Genomic DNA, 18,178 nt, shown 5'->3' on the forward strand with positions numbered 1-18,178 from the left:
TATCTTAACCAACCAGTCAGTGGACAACTGACTCAGGGTCTTAGGTAACAGTTAACATGTTGTCCTGGTAAGAAAATACTGGGCCAAAACTAAACACATGCCCTTAATGAATACAACACCTGGAGAAATGCAGTGATATGAATGAAAAATACAGTGAGGAATAAGGTGCCAGCAGAAAACCCACCATCAGAAACAATGTGCTCCTAGATTATATAATTCCCGACCAGTGCTGTGAAATGGAACAATAGTCTATAAGAATAATGCGAGAGAGTAAAGCATGAGGATGGCTGTTACTCTCAAGTAGATGCATCTTTTAAGGTCAGTGGTCTGTCTGAATGTAGAATTTTTTTTTATACAATAAACCTTTTTTGTATTAAAAATAAAGACACAGAGAATATTTTTGGCCACATTGTGCAAGATAAGTCTCCGCAAACCCACCTTTGTTACCTGAAAGCAAATAGAGCTGGGGCATCCAGGGTCACCACTGGCCATGTAAACGATTAGTATGTATTTTAAATTAATTCTATGATAAGTTAGCTTGGACCAAAGTTCATGCTACAAATAGCCTTCAATTTGCAGGCAGACATGTCAAAATTAATCTGATTGAAAACAGGTAGTTAAAAAAAAAAAAGTTGCATCTCTTTAAACTGTGCTTTATAAATTCACATTTGACTCCCGCATGTGAAGAAATGCCAAAGGCTGCATTGAAAAAGGAAAACCTTATAGCTAATCTGGGATAATAAATTCAGGACCATCTGAGCAAGGCTTAGAGGGAAGGTGGGTTCTTTAAGAGAATACAGGACACGGCAGTGGAGGTTAACAGTTTCCCTGCAACTGCATGTGATTTCTTGACCAATAATTTGACAAATGTCTTTCCTTTCCTGCACATTTGAGGTTTATCCCCCTTTCCTTGTGTGGCCATGTTTCCTGCACACTGGTGGTTGATGTCCCTGGCCTGTTCTCTTCACGTTTGTCCACTATCGCACCACCTGCAGAAGCCAGCTGCAGGTTTTTTCAAATTGGCTGCAGAGACTGGCTTCTCATCCCATCTATGGGATTTTCATTATTATCATAGCCTTGCCCATCCACATCAGGTTTTTCTTCTTTCATTTAAAGGACACCACTAATAGAGGGCATGGTATTGTGAATAGCTACTATGGTGTGAGACAAACTGACGAGGCAGAACATTTGAAAAACAGTCTCAGAATCATAGCTTATTAGAGGCATCCAAGGTTGGGCTATTTTGACAGGCGAGTGTGTGGGTAGTTTTTTGGCTGTAGGCATGTTTTATGGTCTGCTGGGCCAGTTTTTACTGCTGACTTCACTCATATTAAAACAAATATTGCCTGTAGCAAACTCAAGTCCATGTAGTCTTCCATAGCTTGCAAAAGACTTCTATTGCGGGGGAGAGGCGTGGTCACTGGCGTCAAGATGGCGGTCGCACTCTAGGAGTGCTCCGGACCCCTCTGTCATCCGCCAGCGAGAGGCCCACTGTCCCGGTGCCCCCCTGCTCGCCCGCAGACCCCCCCGACGCGGTGAAGGGGTGGCCAGGGACCTGATTTCTTTCTGTGGATGCTGCAGCGGAGCCACGGACAGGCTCCCCTGCCTGAGACTGTCGCGGCGGGCCTTCTTGCGGCCTCGTGGACGAGGCGGGCCGCAGCAGAGTCTCGGGGCCCACTGAGGGCGGGCACGCTTTCTGCAGATGCGCGCCTGGAGCCGGGGCAGCGCTGCCTGGCTGGTGAGTGCTCTGCGCCAGTGGCGAAAAAAGACTTGGTGCTTTGGACCCCTCGGGCCACGGCCTGTGGTCTGTGCTGCGTCCTGGGGTTGGGGGTGGGGTGGAGCGACAAGGAGAGGAGTTGGCGCATCACCGCGCTCGGGCCCAGGAGTTTGCTGGAGCCCCCTCCCCCCCTCGAAATTAGCCTCAACTGAGGGCCAGTGGCGGATCCTGGGACCACGGACACCCAGGTGGCGAAAGACAGCACGGGGCCCCCGGGGTGCACTGCAATGTGGTCGGGCCCGTTGGCAGGGAAGGCTGAGGCGGTAAAAGAAGCGGGATCCCACAGAAGTACAGACTCATTGTTGAAGGGCCGGCGGCAGCGGGCTGATTGGGCTGGACGCTGCCAGTGAAGAGCCTGGGGCCCCCAGGGGTGGACAGCGACACGGTTGTGGCCCTGCTGGAAGCTGTGGCAGCTGAAGGCCACGAGTCAGGCGGTGCCCCATGGAGGGGATAGCTTGTCTGCGAGGGGCCGGCAGCAGTAGGCTGGTTGGGCTAAATGTGCCCAGTGGGGAGCCTCTGTGGACCTTCTGGGGCGATCACGGACCCCTGACTCCCCCTCCACCCCCTGATGGAGGGTGGGGGCATGCGCAGTCGGCGGCGGCCCTTGGGGGGCCCGGGTGTGGAGACAGAGACCTTTGGAGGAGTCGCGCAGATCAGGGGGGCAGGGTGGAGTCCCAGTGAGAAGCGTGCGGCGAGCATCTCTCGGATCAGACGATGGAGCGGTGAACGACCGGTGAGCCCAGATTGGTGATCGGGTGTGAATGGGCCCTGGACTGCAGCTGTGAAGACAGATCAGGGGCTGAGCTGGCGCTCCCCGGGAGAGAGGAGCTGTGATCCGCCCACCAGCCTAGAGATACCCTCCGGGGCCGGAGTGTGCAGCTGGGGACCCTGTTTGGGGCTCCCTTGAGACCAAATCGGCAGAGGGAGGTCGGCAATAGTGGCGCAGCCCTGACCACACACCTGAGATGGGGAGACAAGGCGGGCAAGCAGCCGCCGGCATCGCAGCAGCGTATCGACCAATTTACTAAACAAGGATCTTCTCGGGCAATGGGAGAGCCGGAGACGGAGACCGCGGCGGCGGGGGGAGTGAACACAATTCTTCAAGCTATCCAGACCTCGCAGTTGGCAGTGGAAGCCAAGGTAAGTGAAGTGAAGGAGGATGTGGGCCTCCTGCCTCAGGACCTGCGAAAGGCAGTAGGCCACATTAAGGAGGTTGAGGTCCGGGTCTCTCAGGCTGAGGACGAGATCGCAGACCTTAAGTTTAAGGTTGCCCAGCTGCAGACCCATACCGGCAAGTTACACCACAGAGCAGAAGATGCAGAAAAACACATAATAATTTGCGATTCGTGGGCTTCCCGGAAGGAGTGGAGACAAGCTCCGCAATTGAATTTCTGGAGCGTTGGATTCGATCGTGGGTCCCGGAACAGCAGCTCTCCCCGTGGTTTGCCATAGAGCGTGCCCGTAGGGCTCTGACGACGCGGCCGCCGCCGGGTGGCCCCCGGCAGCCAGTGATAGCAAGATTCTTCAACTTCAAAGACCGGGATGTAGTACTTCGAGATGCTAGGGCCCAGTTGGACCTCTGCTGGGACAACCATAGGATCCTGATATTCCAGGACTATACCTGTGAGGTGCTGACCAGGCGCCGCTCGTACTAGGGAGTCAAACAGAAGCTGCGGGAAATGCAACTGACATACATGTTCCTCTTTCGTGCGCGGCTGAAAATCATGATGGGTGGGAAATCCTTCTTCTTTGACTCGCCAGAGGCTGCATGGGAATGGCTCACAGAGGAGCGATGTGTGACTCGGTGGGGCCCCCTGAGCGGAGGAGCAATCTGCCAGTGATGGGCCACCCCGCCCCCCCGGGAGTGCGGGGGGGCCACAGGCGCACTCGGTCCCGTCGGAGAGGGAGGAGCTAGCCTCGTGGAGATTCAGCTGAAGATGTTCAGCCAGACCCGGCCCCCACTGGAGGAGGGGCTGTGCCAAACGGCCCTGAGGAGAAGAGGCCGACTCGAGAAGTGGAGGGGGAGCGCTTGAGCCAATCTCCCTTGCTCGCCTGATTTTGACTCCTTGTATTGAGGGTATTTGGGAGAGTTCGGGCGAGCGCCTCGTCCTGGAGGCGAGGCTAGGGACAGTGTTTGGCCCCATTGCAGAACTCCGGCTCAAATGGAGGGGTCCACCATTCCACGCTTATTGTAGACATTCGGTATCTATTGTTTGAGGTGACAGATGCTTCTGGGGTGGAAGTATGGAGAGGAGGGCAGTTGGGGGAGTTCAGGGGTTGTTTAGCATTTTTTTGCTAAGGTTGACTCAGTGTTTAATTTTTCAGGGTTGGCTTGATAGGTCACAATGGAAATGTCAGGTGGGTGCATGGGGTGCACTGTCCTTGCTCTTTTGCTTGTGTCCGAGTCTGCTAAGAGAGTATTATCCTGGAACGTAAATGGACTCCTGGATAAAATCAAATGGTCAGCGTTGTTTAGCACCCTCAGTCGCTTTGCACGGTCTGTGGTCCTGTTGCAGGAGACCCATCTACTTGGCACTCAATGCCCATGCTGCTGAGAGGGGGTATCACAGGGTCTATCATGCGGGCTTTTCCAGGGGCTCACGGGGGACGGCCATTTTGTTGCACCGTTCTTTATCCATGGGGGTGACTACCTCTCACTCGGACCCGCAGGGCCGGTATGTGGTGATCTCCGGGCTGGTGGGAGGGCGCCCCATCAACATCCTTAGTGTTTATGCCCCCCTGGGAGTGCTGCAGAGTTTTCGTATGACCCTTAGGGATGTAGTGGCGGGGCTTCCCCCAGGACTGACTATTTTGGGAGGAGACTTCAACTCTGTGCTGAACCCAGAGCTAGACATTATGGGACCTTTTTCCTCGAATTGGGCTGCCATAGCGCCAGGGCTGTTTAATTGGGTGGAGGGTCTCGGTCTCTGCGATGTCTGACGGACATGGCATCCCCGTTTGCGGCGGTACACCCACACATAGGCAGCGCACCACACTCATGCCAGGATAGACCTCTTTCTTGTTCCGGCACTCAACGTACCTTGGGCCACGGGGTGGAAATGCTCCCACACGGGGTCTCAGATCATGAGCCACGCTTGTATTCGACTGGATGACTTTGATGCGGGTCGACGCCTGATGTGGCGGCGTAGCGCCTAGTTTCTCCAGGATAGCGACTACGCTCAGGCTATAGGAGATTGCCTGTCAGAATATTTCTCTATTAAACTCTGTTCGGTGTCGTCCCCGGGTACACTTTGGGCTGCCTGTAAGGCTACCCTTTGGGGGCATGCCAAATACCTTCTTCGCGTGCGGGAGCGGTGTCCGCCCTCCAGCGGTGCTCTTGGAGGGTCAACTTGCGGAGGCCGAAAGTGAAGTAATCACGAGGCAGCTCATCCTGACTCGGCAGGAGATTGGGCATGCTACTCTTGAGACGGCGAAGCATGTGTGGCGGGCTTCCGTGGCCCGGGTTTATGGATGGGGAGAGAAAAACTGCAAGCTTCTGCACTGGCTAGCGACTGCCCCGATGACGGGGAGGATAGTTCCGGAGGTCATTGACGAGTCGGGGTCGGTCTCAAGGTTGCCCTGCGAGATTGCGCAGAGCTTTGCCACCTATTATGCGAAATTGTATGAGGAGCGCCCCAGACCCCTGGCGTAGAGGGATGATCCCCTGTTAAATGAGGTGTCCTTCCTGAAAATTTCGGTAGCAGACAGGCGGGACTTGGACGAGCTTGTGGGTGTTGAGGAAATTGGAGCCGCCATCTCTGAGTTAGCGGCTGGTAAGACTCCAGGTCCTGATGGGTTCCCGGCTGAGCTCTATAGTAAGTTTCGAGATGTGCTTGCCCGTCATCTGCTAGCCATGTTTGAGGAGGCAGAGAAGACTGGCGGTTTCCCGACGGGGCTCGACCAGGCAACTATCGTAGTAATTCCCAAGATGAAGTCTCCATCGCGGACCTGCTCAGAGTATCGACCCATCTCACGCCTTAACACAGATATTAAGATCTTTTCCACAGTTCTGGGGGCCAGGTTGAGAAAAGTGTTGCCCTCACTAATACATTCGGACCAGTGTGGTTTTATGCCGAATAGGAGTACTAGGCACTGTATCAGATGGCTGCACATGGCTCTGGCTAACCGGGCCCTCTTACCCCCCTCTACTGGCACTCCTTCTCGTGGATTTCGTGAAGGTGTTTGATACGGCGGATTGGTCCTATCTCCGGGGGCTGCTGGAGAGGGTCGGGTTCGGCCCTCGATTTCAGGTGTTGGTGAGGCTCCTCTACTCTAACCCTACAGCCTGAGTGCAGGTGAATGGGGTGGTGTCTGATTCGTTCCCCATTCGGAGGGGGACTCGTCAGAGCTGCCCTCTCTCTCTCCGCTTTTATTTGCACTGGCGATGGAGTTGTTGGCGAGGCTGATAAGGGAGGATCCTTTGATTGATGGGTGGGCCTGGCCCACTGGGCACGAAGATCGCATTGTGCTGTACGCAGATGACGTACTGGTGTTCTTGGCAAATCCAGCTAGCAGCAGGCCTCGAGAGTTGCAGCTCTTAGGCCTGTTCGCAGAGGCGTCAGGTCTGGTAGTAAATCCCTGTAAGTCTCTCCTGGTCCCGCTGAGCCCAGCCAGGGATAGCTATGATTGGCAGCAGAATATCCCCCTCCACCGTAATAGCTCCCGGTACCTTGGGATACATGTAGCACTCTTGCCTGGGCTGGCCTGGTCCCTCAATGTGGCACCCTTGACTCGGAGAGTCAAGGAGGACCTTCAGCGCTGGCAGTTGCTCCCCCTCAACATTATGGGACGAATTGCACTATATAAAATGATGGTGCTTCCTCGGCTCCTCTATGTGCGTCAAAATTTTCTGCTCCATATTCCTAGGAAGTGGTTTAGCGAGATGGAGGCAGTGGTTCTTATGGCATGGTTCGTGCCCCCGGCTAGCACTTCGTACCTGCCAAGGGGATGTTTATGAAGGAGGATTGGGGATGTCCAACCTCTATGTATAAAACTTAGCTATGCATTTATTGGTTATCCACGACTGGTTGGGAGGGGGCTGGTCGGACCCGGCGTATCAGTTAGAACTCTTGACGATGGGCTTCTCTGGCTTGCTTGGGAGGTTGTACGGTGACCCCCGCCATGTAATGTTCCGGAAGTGACTTGGGTGGTGTTGCCGGGGTGGAGGGCCGCACAGTGAACGATGGGGTGGTGGAGCCGCCTCGCCCAGCAGACGCTGCTGTGGCAGGGACTGTGGCTGAGGGGAGGTCTCCGCGCTTCAGGGGTTCCATAAATGGGACCTTATGGGTATCTCCCAGCTGGGTGATGTTTGGACTGGCTCCAACAAGAGATAATTTTTAGGAGCTCCAGGAGCAATTTGAGCTGCATAAGTCCCAATTTCACAAGTTTCTGCAGCTCAGGCACGCATTGCAGGCACATATTCAGACAGGGACAGAACTCCCGGAATTCAGCCTCGTAGAGGCCAAAATTAGGATAGGCGCCCTGGGTGGGTGGGGGGGGTAGTTTCTCCCCTCTCGTGTGTCATGCGTTGGATCTATTTGGTGCATTACTTTACCTGTGCTGATTATACCAGTGACCTATTGGGCTGTTAAGTTGTTCTACATAAAACTAATACAAATGGTTTATCAAAAAAAAAAAGACATATTGCATATCTGTACAAGTTCATAACTGCCCCAATTTGCAAATGTGGGCCATTTTTAGTGATCTAATTTATCAATGGGGTGCATAGTTTCTTAATGCCCAGGAATACTTTCTGTCCCATTCCAAACCTGGGGGCACGAATGTGTGCGGCCACTGCCTGAGAGCATAATCTTCCTGTAGACACAGTTTGTGGTGGATGCATTTTGAAATGGGAACAACTGCTGGGGAGAAGAGCTTCTGGCAGGTACACACATTTTCTGCAGCCACAATTTCAAGTTGGGGAATGTTTTGGCTTGGGCACAGTCTTGTTCGCTAGTGGTTTTGTGGGAAACACAGATTCAGGTGAAGCAAAATGGTGACTGTGTAACGGTTCCCTACCCACTCCTCGTTAGCCCTGGTTTCAACTACAGCATGCTAACATGGGAGGACGTCATCGCAAGCCGCGTAATGCGCTGGGGCTGCAGGTGCCGGCTGGAAGCATCACCGCTGAACCGTACAGGAATTAAAATGAAATCTGTTTGTTTGCCAGGCTGGCAGTGCTGGTAATTCGAACAACCAGAAGGAATGTTAATGGCCCGGGCCTCCTCTTGGAAAAACTGAACGTACAGCAAAGGGTCTAATACTGCCCTGTTGTCGAGAGAAGGATGATGCCTCCAAAAAGGGGTAAAATGGTTCCTGCTCAGCTAAGCACCAAAGGCCAGACCTGGCAGAGCAGGCCCGTGCCTCCTCAAGGAAAGGAGAATCGAAAGCAGCTCGTAGGAGTGATCTGCAAGGAGCAGAGGTCACAAAATCCCACACCCAGGGGAAGCCTCGAGATACAGCTATTGTTTTTTTTTTTGCCCCCACTCCCCTCCAAACCCAGCTCGGGGGATATGCTGCAAACTGGTGGTTGCACGAGCGGGACGGTTAATCCTCAAGCCCTGGCTGGGAGAACTAAGCATTCGGGGAGAAGCACAAAAGGCAGGTCAACAAAAGGGAGAAGAGGACGAAGGCTTCTCGGTCCTTAAAATGAAATTACTCTGCAACACAACAGATGTATACAAGGTCAACAGTCAACTCTTTCCCTCTCGGAGAACAGGCAACCAGCTCTAATCACTACTTTGGAAGAGTCCTCTCTGAGCCTCGTCTACCAAACAAGTAAGCAGAATCAGGAGGAAATGCACAGAGAGGGCTGCAGGGCCCATTTGGCCACGAAAAAACTTAAAGGAGCAATTAGGAAAGTCAGCAAAATGTGCTCTGAGGTAGAGGAGAGGTTCTTCAAGGTGGAAAATCGCACCAAGGCACTTGAGTCAGATCTGGGGGCACTGAAGGGCCAAACAGAGGCATATGAAACGCAACTCACTGATGTTTTGTGGAGAATTGAGGATTTCGAGAACAGCCTAAAAACGAATAATCTGAGATTGCTTGGTATTGCGGAAGGTGGGAATACAAAGTCCTTTATGATATCTCTACTCGGGGGGATTTTTCCTGAACTGTCTTCCTAGAAATGGGAGAAGGAGGAGGAAAGAATTAATTGCTTTTCCTTGATGATTAAAAATCAGGGGCCGGGTGTGACGTTGCTGCTGGTCAGCTGAGGGCTGTACTAATTTACTTTGGGAATTTTTTACGTCAGCAGGCAATTTTTGAAAAAGCCCGACTGGATGCCAAGTGCTCATTCAATGGCCAAGCTTTATTTGTGAGACCAGACTTTTGCCGTGTGACAACGAAGATGAGGTGGATATTGCAGCAGTTGATAAAGCCCTTCCATGATGCTGGTGGGAGGTCTTTCTGATCAGTCTGGCCCGGTTGAAGGTCAATACCCAGGGTAAATCCTGCTCACTTACTTCTGAAATTAAAACAAAAGAGTATCTAAACAAACTGATAGCAGGGTGATGGGCCGAGACGCTTTTAAAATTTATTTTCCCTTTTTTGTCCTCTAAATTATTTCTGTGGTACTATATTGCCTGAGATTGTCTTCTGATATTTCTGTGGTCCTATGTTGAAATCAAATCATTATTTGAATCAGTTTGTATTCATGCCTGATGAGGTTTACAGATCTTTGGACTGGGGTGGACTATCGGGGGTTGTTTGTGTCAAGCTCTATTCATCCACAGGGATGTCTTTCTGATCAACTGTGGGGTACTCATCCTCTCGTCATGCATATTTTTGGGTGATGAACGGTGTGCTGCAAGGTTCAAGGTTGAAGGGTGTGTAAGGTGATCTTGGTAGCTATTGTTCAGGCCTAGGGAGGTCTGACTGCTTCAGAATGGTGGTGTGGGAGAAGGGTAGGGAGGGAGGAAGAAGGAAGGGGAACAGTTGCATGAGTGGGGAAGCGGGGAGGAAGGGTTACTTGGGTTTTAACGCAAGAGGAGGAGAAGGCAGAAAATCTTTTTGGGTGCAACATATATCAGTGGTTTAATTTTTTCAAGATCTGGGGAAGCCTGTGTTGTTGTCTGGCCCAGGCATGACGTAAATAGTCTGAACCCTTAGTATGGCTTGACTTCCCCTATGAATATGTGTGGGTTGAATGACTGTGTCAAAAGACGGAAAGTAGCCCACAACCTTAAAGTCTTACGGGCAGACTTTCAATGGCTGCAGGAAACTCATGTTGACGGGGCAAATGGAAATTATTAGAAGCTTTAGGATTTACATTACTAGTTTGCATGCTTCATTGTACTAGGTCTGAAGGAGTGGCGATATTGACACGGAAGAGGGCAGGCTGCTTCAAACGCAGTCTGGTCAATAAACACAGGTGCTAGGCTATGGTGATATATCAAGGTGGGGAAAATTCCTTCACTCTCTGTTCTATTTATTGTTCAACACTGGATGATCCAGCCATTTTCAATCGGCTGAAATTGGAATTGGCCTTATGGCCAACCCCAATCATAATCTGTGGGAATGTTAAGATTTAATCTGACTGGCAGTCTCCTTGAGGGTAGCTACTTATAGTGGTATCTCGGAAGGCCACGATCTTGACTGGTGTATGGCACAAGGTGAAGTCTCCAGACCCGGGCTATACCTATTTTTCAGCCCCTCATAAAAAACATTTATGGCTTGATTACTTTTCAATCTCCACAGTTTGATTCAAAGCTGCAAGATGGAAACATACCCTCAGGTCATAACCAGCTTGTATTGAAGATTCGGGTAGAAGGCAGGTAAAGGGGCAGGACAAGACTTAAAATAATCGTTCCTTTGAGAGAGCTTTGCTCAGGGGTGAGGAATATATCCAGCAAATGACTGTCTGGATACAGGAATATTTTCAGTTTAACAGAGGGAGTACCCCATCCTGGATGGTCTGGGATGCTTTTAAGGCTGAAGTCAGGGGGGGGGGGGAGGACTTTTAGCTTCAGTTTTAACTGACAAAAGATCAGTCAACAGCTTATGGGATTGCATAGAATACTGGCAGAAACAGAGGCCCAGCTAATCTCTGCAGTAGCAGAGGAGGCTGTCCTGGACAGTGCACAGCAGAAGGTGGCATTGGCCAGGTCAGCGATTAATGATATCACAGTTAAGAAAAAGGCTGAAATGTTTCTAGCCTGGAAGCAAGATTGCCACGAATTTAGTGAACGGGTGGGCCACCTATTGGTTGTCCGAATCAGACAGAAACAGAGCCAAGGTGAGATCGCTGAAATCAGGAGTGACCAGGGAAACTTGGTAAAAAGTTGTGATAAAAATCAGGGAGGTGTTTCGAACATACTATGAGGGGCTGTATTGTGAGAATGAGCAGCAGGTGGTCGATAATGACTTCCAATATCTAGAATCTTTACCTGTATGTAAGCTAGGAGATGCAGACCGGGAGTTTGTGGGTGCACCCATAACAGGGGAAGACATTTTTGCAGCTCTTAACAACCTGCTACCCAGGAAAGCAGGTGGCCCAGATAAAATTCAGCTAGAATTTTACACAGTTTTCTCTAATGTAATTGGTCCTGATGTGGTAGATATATTTTATGGAGATACAAAAAAATCATCTAGTCTCGGTATATAGGTCATCAGCTATTTTCATGGTCTTTTTTTGAAAAGGGGAAATCCCCTCTACTCCCTGGGTCTTATAGACCCTTAACTTGATGAATAGTGTCTCAAAAATGTATTCCAAAGTGATGGCCTCAAGGCATAGCCAAATAATAGGTTAAAAAAATTATCCGGGGCAACATGGTTTCATCCCAGGAAGGAGGATCACGGATCACACATGCAGAGTAATAACACTTTTCCATTCCACAGCGGTCTCCGGGGACCGTGTGGCTCTGATTATGCCAGATGCAGAAAAGGCATTCAATAAGGTCTCCTGGAGATATCTGTGGCATGTGATGAGCTGGGACGAATTTAATTAATGCGGTATGGGCCTATGGCTAGGTTGCAGATGATGGGCGGACAGTCAGGCAAGATCCACCGGGGCACAAGGCCGGGGTGTCCTTGTTCCCCTCTCCTACTCTTTGCCCTCTATATTGACCCCTTGCTTATGAAACTTGAGAGTAATTAACTAATTTTACCTATGTGCTGTTAAGGATGGGATACAAAAGTATTAACATATGCAGATGACGTGGCCAAAGTCACGTCGGATCCGGGGGCAGCTGTAAAGGAGATAGAACTACAGGCGCTCACATCTGGTGAATTTGCATCAGAGTAAGACTCCGATCGTGATCAACAGAAACACACAGTTTGTGGATAAACAGATTGCTGAAAGAGCTGTAGATTTGGAAGCCACTGTTATGGCTAATATAGATCAAATTGTGGAGGAAAAGTTACCACTGGTTATTAGGAAGGCCTAATTAAGCAATTTACATCTGTCGGTAGCTGCCCTTTGTAATATCCTTAAGATGCTTTTTTGCCCAAAGTTATATATTTCTTCTGGGCAATTTCTCTTGTATTTGAGGGCTGCTGTTCTCAGCTGTTAGACGAGTTGGCATCTAGATTTATTTGGGCCTACGCTAATATATTATTGGGCTCCTTTATTGCAATATATGTGTGCCCTGTTAGGGGGGTTGTAGTGAAGACTAATGGGCTGGCTGTGCAGTCCCCTCGGTTTATTCCCTCCTGATTGGAGAAAAAGCCCGTGGATCCTTTTTAAGACAGCTAAAACCCAGTTACTTTAAGAAGTTCCAGTTTAAGACCCTCCAGGCAAGATATGGACCTAATACGAAGGAAACTAGGGCTGGAGCACATTAATTATTATACTCCTCTTCAAAGAAACCCAATGCTCCCTGAAATACTTAACGATACTTGTGTACAAGCCTGGAAAGGCCAGAGATTGAAGAGGCTGGTCGATTTTTATGATGGGGATGGCATTGTCACCTTTGAGGAACTGTGGAGGAATTTAGATTTTAAGCATAAAAATGTCTTTAAATGATTATGGCAGGCATTCGCTGTCAGCGATGTCAGTCTCAAGAAGCTGATTTAATCCATATGTTTTTGCCTGTTCAGAACTGGAATTGCTTAAAAGGGAAATTAGTAAATTTCTTGGCAAATCTATGGATTGTGATATCATTTTAACCCTGCAACTAGTTCTCTTGGGGGGTTCCCGGGGCAGTCCCAGGGCCATCCCGTTTATTTGTTTTTGTTGCCATGGCAGTGTTTAGTCTATGCATTTTCGCGCCCTAGCTCAATTCAATGAGTCCTTCTTTCTCACAATGGCTACCACATCTGTTTCCTCTATTTAGCCTAGAAAAGTCTTTATATATGGCCGAGAGTAAGACAGCCAGGAGAAGGGTGGGGGGGAGAGATATGGGCACCCTTGTTGGGTTGGGTACATTTTTAAGAAATATTTTAAACCGAAAAGCTATGCACAAGTGTTAAGTTAAGTCAATATACCATTAGGCAACAACACCCCCTTCGGAACAGCTAGATCTAGGGGACGTATGGCAGGTATTTATAATATCTGAGTGTTAAACGGTTTTTCTGATGTGTCAAGTACTTTCTTTTTGCACTCTTAGGGGATTGAAGCTCTATGACGATTGGGTGGGGGCGCAATAACAGCATGATTTGCACTTTAAACACTGTATTATTTGTTGTAACCTCAGGCTTTTTTGTTTTACCTAAAGGACTAGAGATTTAGGCTAAAAGCGTTTTCACTTATTGGGTCCGAGTATAATCCTGAATGGTTGACTCAATTTGTACTTTATAACCTGCACGTTACTGGCCTTAAGCACGAAGGTTGGTGGGCAGGCCCGAAGTGGTATGGCACAACATGCATTTTAAATATTGTATAACTGATTTGTTCTAAGGTCTTTTATAATTTTTTTACAACATAGCTGAATTGTGTGCTACAAATGTATTCTCCTCTTGTGCTTTTGCTTGATAAAATCAATACAAATATTCGATAAAAAAGGAAACAGATTCAGACTGTATTGATACTAATGCATGCATTGTTTTTTATACCTGTGTTGAATGAAATGACTCCAATTATTTTGCTTCAGTTACGTACATTATTTTTGGTGGCTCCCAACCTGCTGGATGCTATGTCTCTGTGGCTCTGTTACTATGTTTCCACTGTATGCAATGTTTTGATGGTTATGTTTCTGTTGGATACGATGTTTCTATGGATGGACTTCACCTCAATGCATTGTTTCTGATTGATGTGCATCGAGTGGATGAAACATTAACTTCAGACTGTTTACGTATGTTACAGTGTTTCAACTGATTTTCTGTTGAATGCTCTTTAGCCTGCTCCACGCCTGAGAATGGCATTTAAAGAAAAGAAACAACGCCACTAACCCCAAAGCTGCAGCGGAATTGACAAAATGTGAACTTATGCCAGTATCAAATGCGTGTACGTGGACTCAAATGATCTCACTTCAATCTTTCAGAGAGGCTCTGCTATCTATCCAACTGCATCCTGTCTTAAAGACATCAATAAAACTTTTGTGACTTTCTTGGTTTATTGTAAGTATTTTGTCACAGGAGTGAAATTCCACAGCAGCCATTTTAAAGTGGTGGTACAGTGCCTCACCTGATACTGCTGAAGGGCCTCCAGCCGCTCACTCTTAAGTTGATCCAGCTGTTCCATAGCAACTTGCAGGGCACGATCCTTCAGTATCCTCTGGTTTTCAAGCTCCTGTTTCTCTGCTTTTGTCATCTGAATCGCTAGCGCCTGCTGCTGGTGCCATTTTTCTAGTTCTGCCCTCTTAGCTGCCTCTTCTTCCAGCAACCTGGAGGAGAAAATTAGAAATATAAGAGAACATAGCATTCGGACTTCTACATACCCTTGGTAATAATACTATTTTCAGGTAAGTGTTGGTTATTTATGAGGCTGAGGATGAACCCATATGCATGTGCTTCACACCGCTGAGGTGGCCTCATTTTAGAAGACTTAAAACCTAATGTGTGCAGGTGTGCTTTTACCCTTGGACCTTCTGGTGGATGCTAATGCATGGAAACAGACCTAGTGAAAGGGTGAAACTGGATTCAGTTCATTTGCGATAGTTGTAAAAAATGTTCACACAGTGGACACCTTCAGATATGCAAAGGACACAGCTCACCATTGCCCTGCTTTGGTAATGCAATTGGTTTCTCTAATCACTGATTCTGAAGATTACTTCTTTATGAAGTATATACAACACTGATCTTTGTGGAATAAAATTAAAGGGGGTTAAGTCACTCTTCTTTACGAAAGTGCATCATAACCACAACTAGTTTGATGATCAAGACACAACCTAGTTATGCCAGTATCTCATTCTCTTGCGTAATCCAGGAAGTCTAGGAAAAGCACTGGTTGTTCCTGGCCTGCACAAGTCCCGACTTACAAAGTTGAGCTGAAAGTCTGTTGCTCATCAATCATTAATTTGTTTTGTAGACTAAACATCTGTTAGGGGAAGGGAATCTTTCTTTCCTGAAATCTGTCTGTCTGCCTGTGTATCAGAATTGAATCTGGATGAGTGTCAGGCCTTTCATTTGTCTCCTTTGCTTTGTCACTTACTTCCTTGTCATTACTTCAACAGCACCTTTACTGGGCAGCAGTACTCAATGGCATCTTCTTGGACCCTGGCATGCTGGCTGGTGAGCACACCCGAGTGCTAAAGCCACGTGAATAAGACTTTTATTTTGAGTCTCACTTCTTTTTTAAAACTTTGTACAAACTTTATTTCCTTGGCCAGTCTCCAGCTCAATAAACAATCCTGTACATATGTGCTCCTTTAACAGTTTATTCAGTGCGAGTGCTTCTCTATTCACTTTTATGAGAACCTAGACCGAGATAATGCTCTAGCGCCTGCTGCTAGTGAAACTTTCTATGCACTTGACTCGCAGGGGATTTGCATTACTAAAACTGGATACACATTCCGTGTCGCAGAATTTCATTAAAATGTAATTGAAATGTTACTGTTGAATTTAAGTACTCAGCAGTGGCTGTGGTCAATGTGCATATGAATTATGATTGATGTGTGAACAATAAATTTGATATGCATTATAAAGAAAACTCTAACTGCACCACCGCCAGGAGCTCCAAGACCATCATTCCAAAAGACTTTAAGAGGCAGAAGCGGGAGTTGATGTAGTGGGTGTTTGGAACACACTTTATTGTACTGAAACCTACTGTTATTTGGAGTTTGAGTTATTTTTCAATCCAATAAATGATGACTGGACCGCTTCCAGCTTAGCATTATCAATAAGGGTTTAAAGCCTATCTATGTATTTGTCCGACTGGTATAGCACCAAACACTTGGTCTTATGTCACTTCAGGATGTCTTTGAAAATAATCAATTCAGCCCACAATATGGAGTTAGTCAATACATTTTGGTGTTTCAATAACATACTAGTACTGCGACCCTTTTACCCCCCCCCGAATAGTTTGTCAATAGATTACTGAGTACAAATACTTGAGTGTCAATCGGTGTATGTTTGTCAGCTGTAGATACAAAGGTTAAAAACCATTGATCAAAACAGCCTAGTTAGGGGCAAGGGTAATGTCATATATTTGTTTTGCATCATCAACTTAACATTTCTAGTCCTGACTGCAAAAATGTTTTTCAACAGTTTTGGGACCAGCAGGTAGTTTGCTTTGGCCTTCTGCTGTTTGATGAAGGTGTTCCAAAACCTGTGGTTTTGTTTGCTTGAATGTTTATTTAAAAACTGGCAAACTGTTGCTAGTTAGCAGGGGTTGGTTGGTGCGTAAGGGTCACCTTCTGCACACATTCCGAGCCCTTGCTAAAGGATGGCTTTAGTACAGTGCAGGGCATTTAGAATGTAGCCTTGTATTCCACTCTCAGCTAATGTAGTGCGCTTACGATTTGTCCATTTTTTCACCTTCAGACGCTATTTCTTGGCACCTACTATAATCAATTAATACACTTTTTGGCCAAACCTTTAAAGAAAATTACAATAGTCCAACGGGTGAAAGATTATTTCGATTTGATTTAATGGCTATCATGCCTTGCTAATCAACAGAGGCCACAATTTACATCTATTCACTCTGCCAAGTTCATAAACACCAGATGTAATACACCTCTATTGGCTACCTTATATTTTTCTATTATAAACTGAAGGTTGAGGCATTGGTCTAAGGACTTTTCCCATGCCTAAACCCAAATTGTAGGTTTGAGATAATATTATACTGCTCACCCTATCAGTCAATCAGCCAAAATCACTCTCCCTAGGGCTTTAGCCACAGAGTTGATAAGAGAAACAGGTATATAGCATCTAGGGTCTCTACGTGCCCCCCTCTTGAAACTGGTATATTAACAGATTGGGTCCAAGAGGATGACCTTACTTGCGGCGTTTAAGGCATGAGTAAGAATTTTTGCCCAGAGTGATGGATTTGATTTATACAGATCTGCCGGCACACCATCCGGTCCTGTCGCATTATCCTTGAACATGACCATGATGGCCTCAGTCATTTCCTCCTCGGAAAAAAACAGGCCATGATTACCCTTCGTGGTACCTGTGTTGATTCTAGAGGGACCTCTAAGGGGTTCCCCTAAATGTCCTGGAAATGAGAAACCCAAGCATCTGCAAATATAATACATTCTAAGTGAAAATTAACAGCCCCTGCAAAAAAAGGGTGATTAATAATCTCCCAAAAATATGTCACTATTTTTTAGAACATCTGGACACAATAAGTAATTTCAGGCGTTCTCCTTAAGTTATTTTTTGATGGCTGGTACGGCTAATTTGTACATTTTCCTTCTCCTAGATATTTCGCTCTTGTCCTGGGGGTTTGTTTAACTGCAGACATCAACCTTCGGTGCATGTCTGAACACTTACGATGAAGCCACCTATCCCCACCCAACTTGACTTGGCTTGGCTTCATTTTCATTTCATTTCATAGAGGCAGCCTGTTGACAAATCCTGCAAAAAAGCATCTAATAGGGTTTCACCGCATGTGGCAATCTCCATATACAAAGTAATTTAATTTCTACAAACCCCAAACAGAGCATCAGTAACTTGATCAGGGATAATCTTGCTCCATTTCAATCTAGGGACTTGGTCACGGGGTATAATGTCGAAATTTGTGGGACTCGAGGAAGAGTCAGCGACTTCCCCCACCTCCCATCTTAGTGACAAAAATAGGGGATTATGATCACTGCAATAATGTCACTTGGTCACAATTGAGAGTATAAGCTGCATCAAAAAGGACGAAATGAAAACATAATCAATGGTAGATTTTGCACCCTTTCTCGTAAATGAGGGAATACCCAGGCCATCACTCTTTCACCCCACATATTTTAAACTGGCAACTGCAACCACTTCCTCTAAAAACACCCCTTGTACCGAGTGTTCAAAATGGGCAGTTGGGTAGGAACCTGGACCAAAGTCATCATAAACATGACTTCCCCTTTAAAAAAAGGTGCAAAT

General features: G+C 47.5%; 1 protein-coding gene across 1 annotated transcript in view; it reads right to left on the bottom strand.

The window, feature by feature from the left end:
* Window positions 1-18,178, bottom strand: part of SWAP70 (switching B cell complex subunit SWAP70) — a 361,445-nt gene that overhangs the window by 49,720 nt on the left and 293,547 nt on the right. Inside the window, exon 10 of the mRNA XM_069223626.1 lies at window positions 14,340-14,538. Within this exon, the coding sequence (XP_069079727.1) occupies window positions 14,340-14,538 (199 nt within the window). The remainder of the gene's footprint in view (window positions 1-14,339; window positions 14,539-18,178) is intronic.

Source organism: Pleurodeles waltl, chromosome 3_1 (assembly GCF_031143425.1).
Source record: "Pleurodeles waltl isolate 20211129_DDA chromosome 3_1, aPleWal1.hap1.20221129, whole genome shotgun sequence".
NCBI lineage: Eukaryota > Metazoa > Chordata > Amphibia > Caudata > Salamandridae > Pleurodeles > Pleurodeles waltl.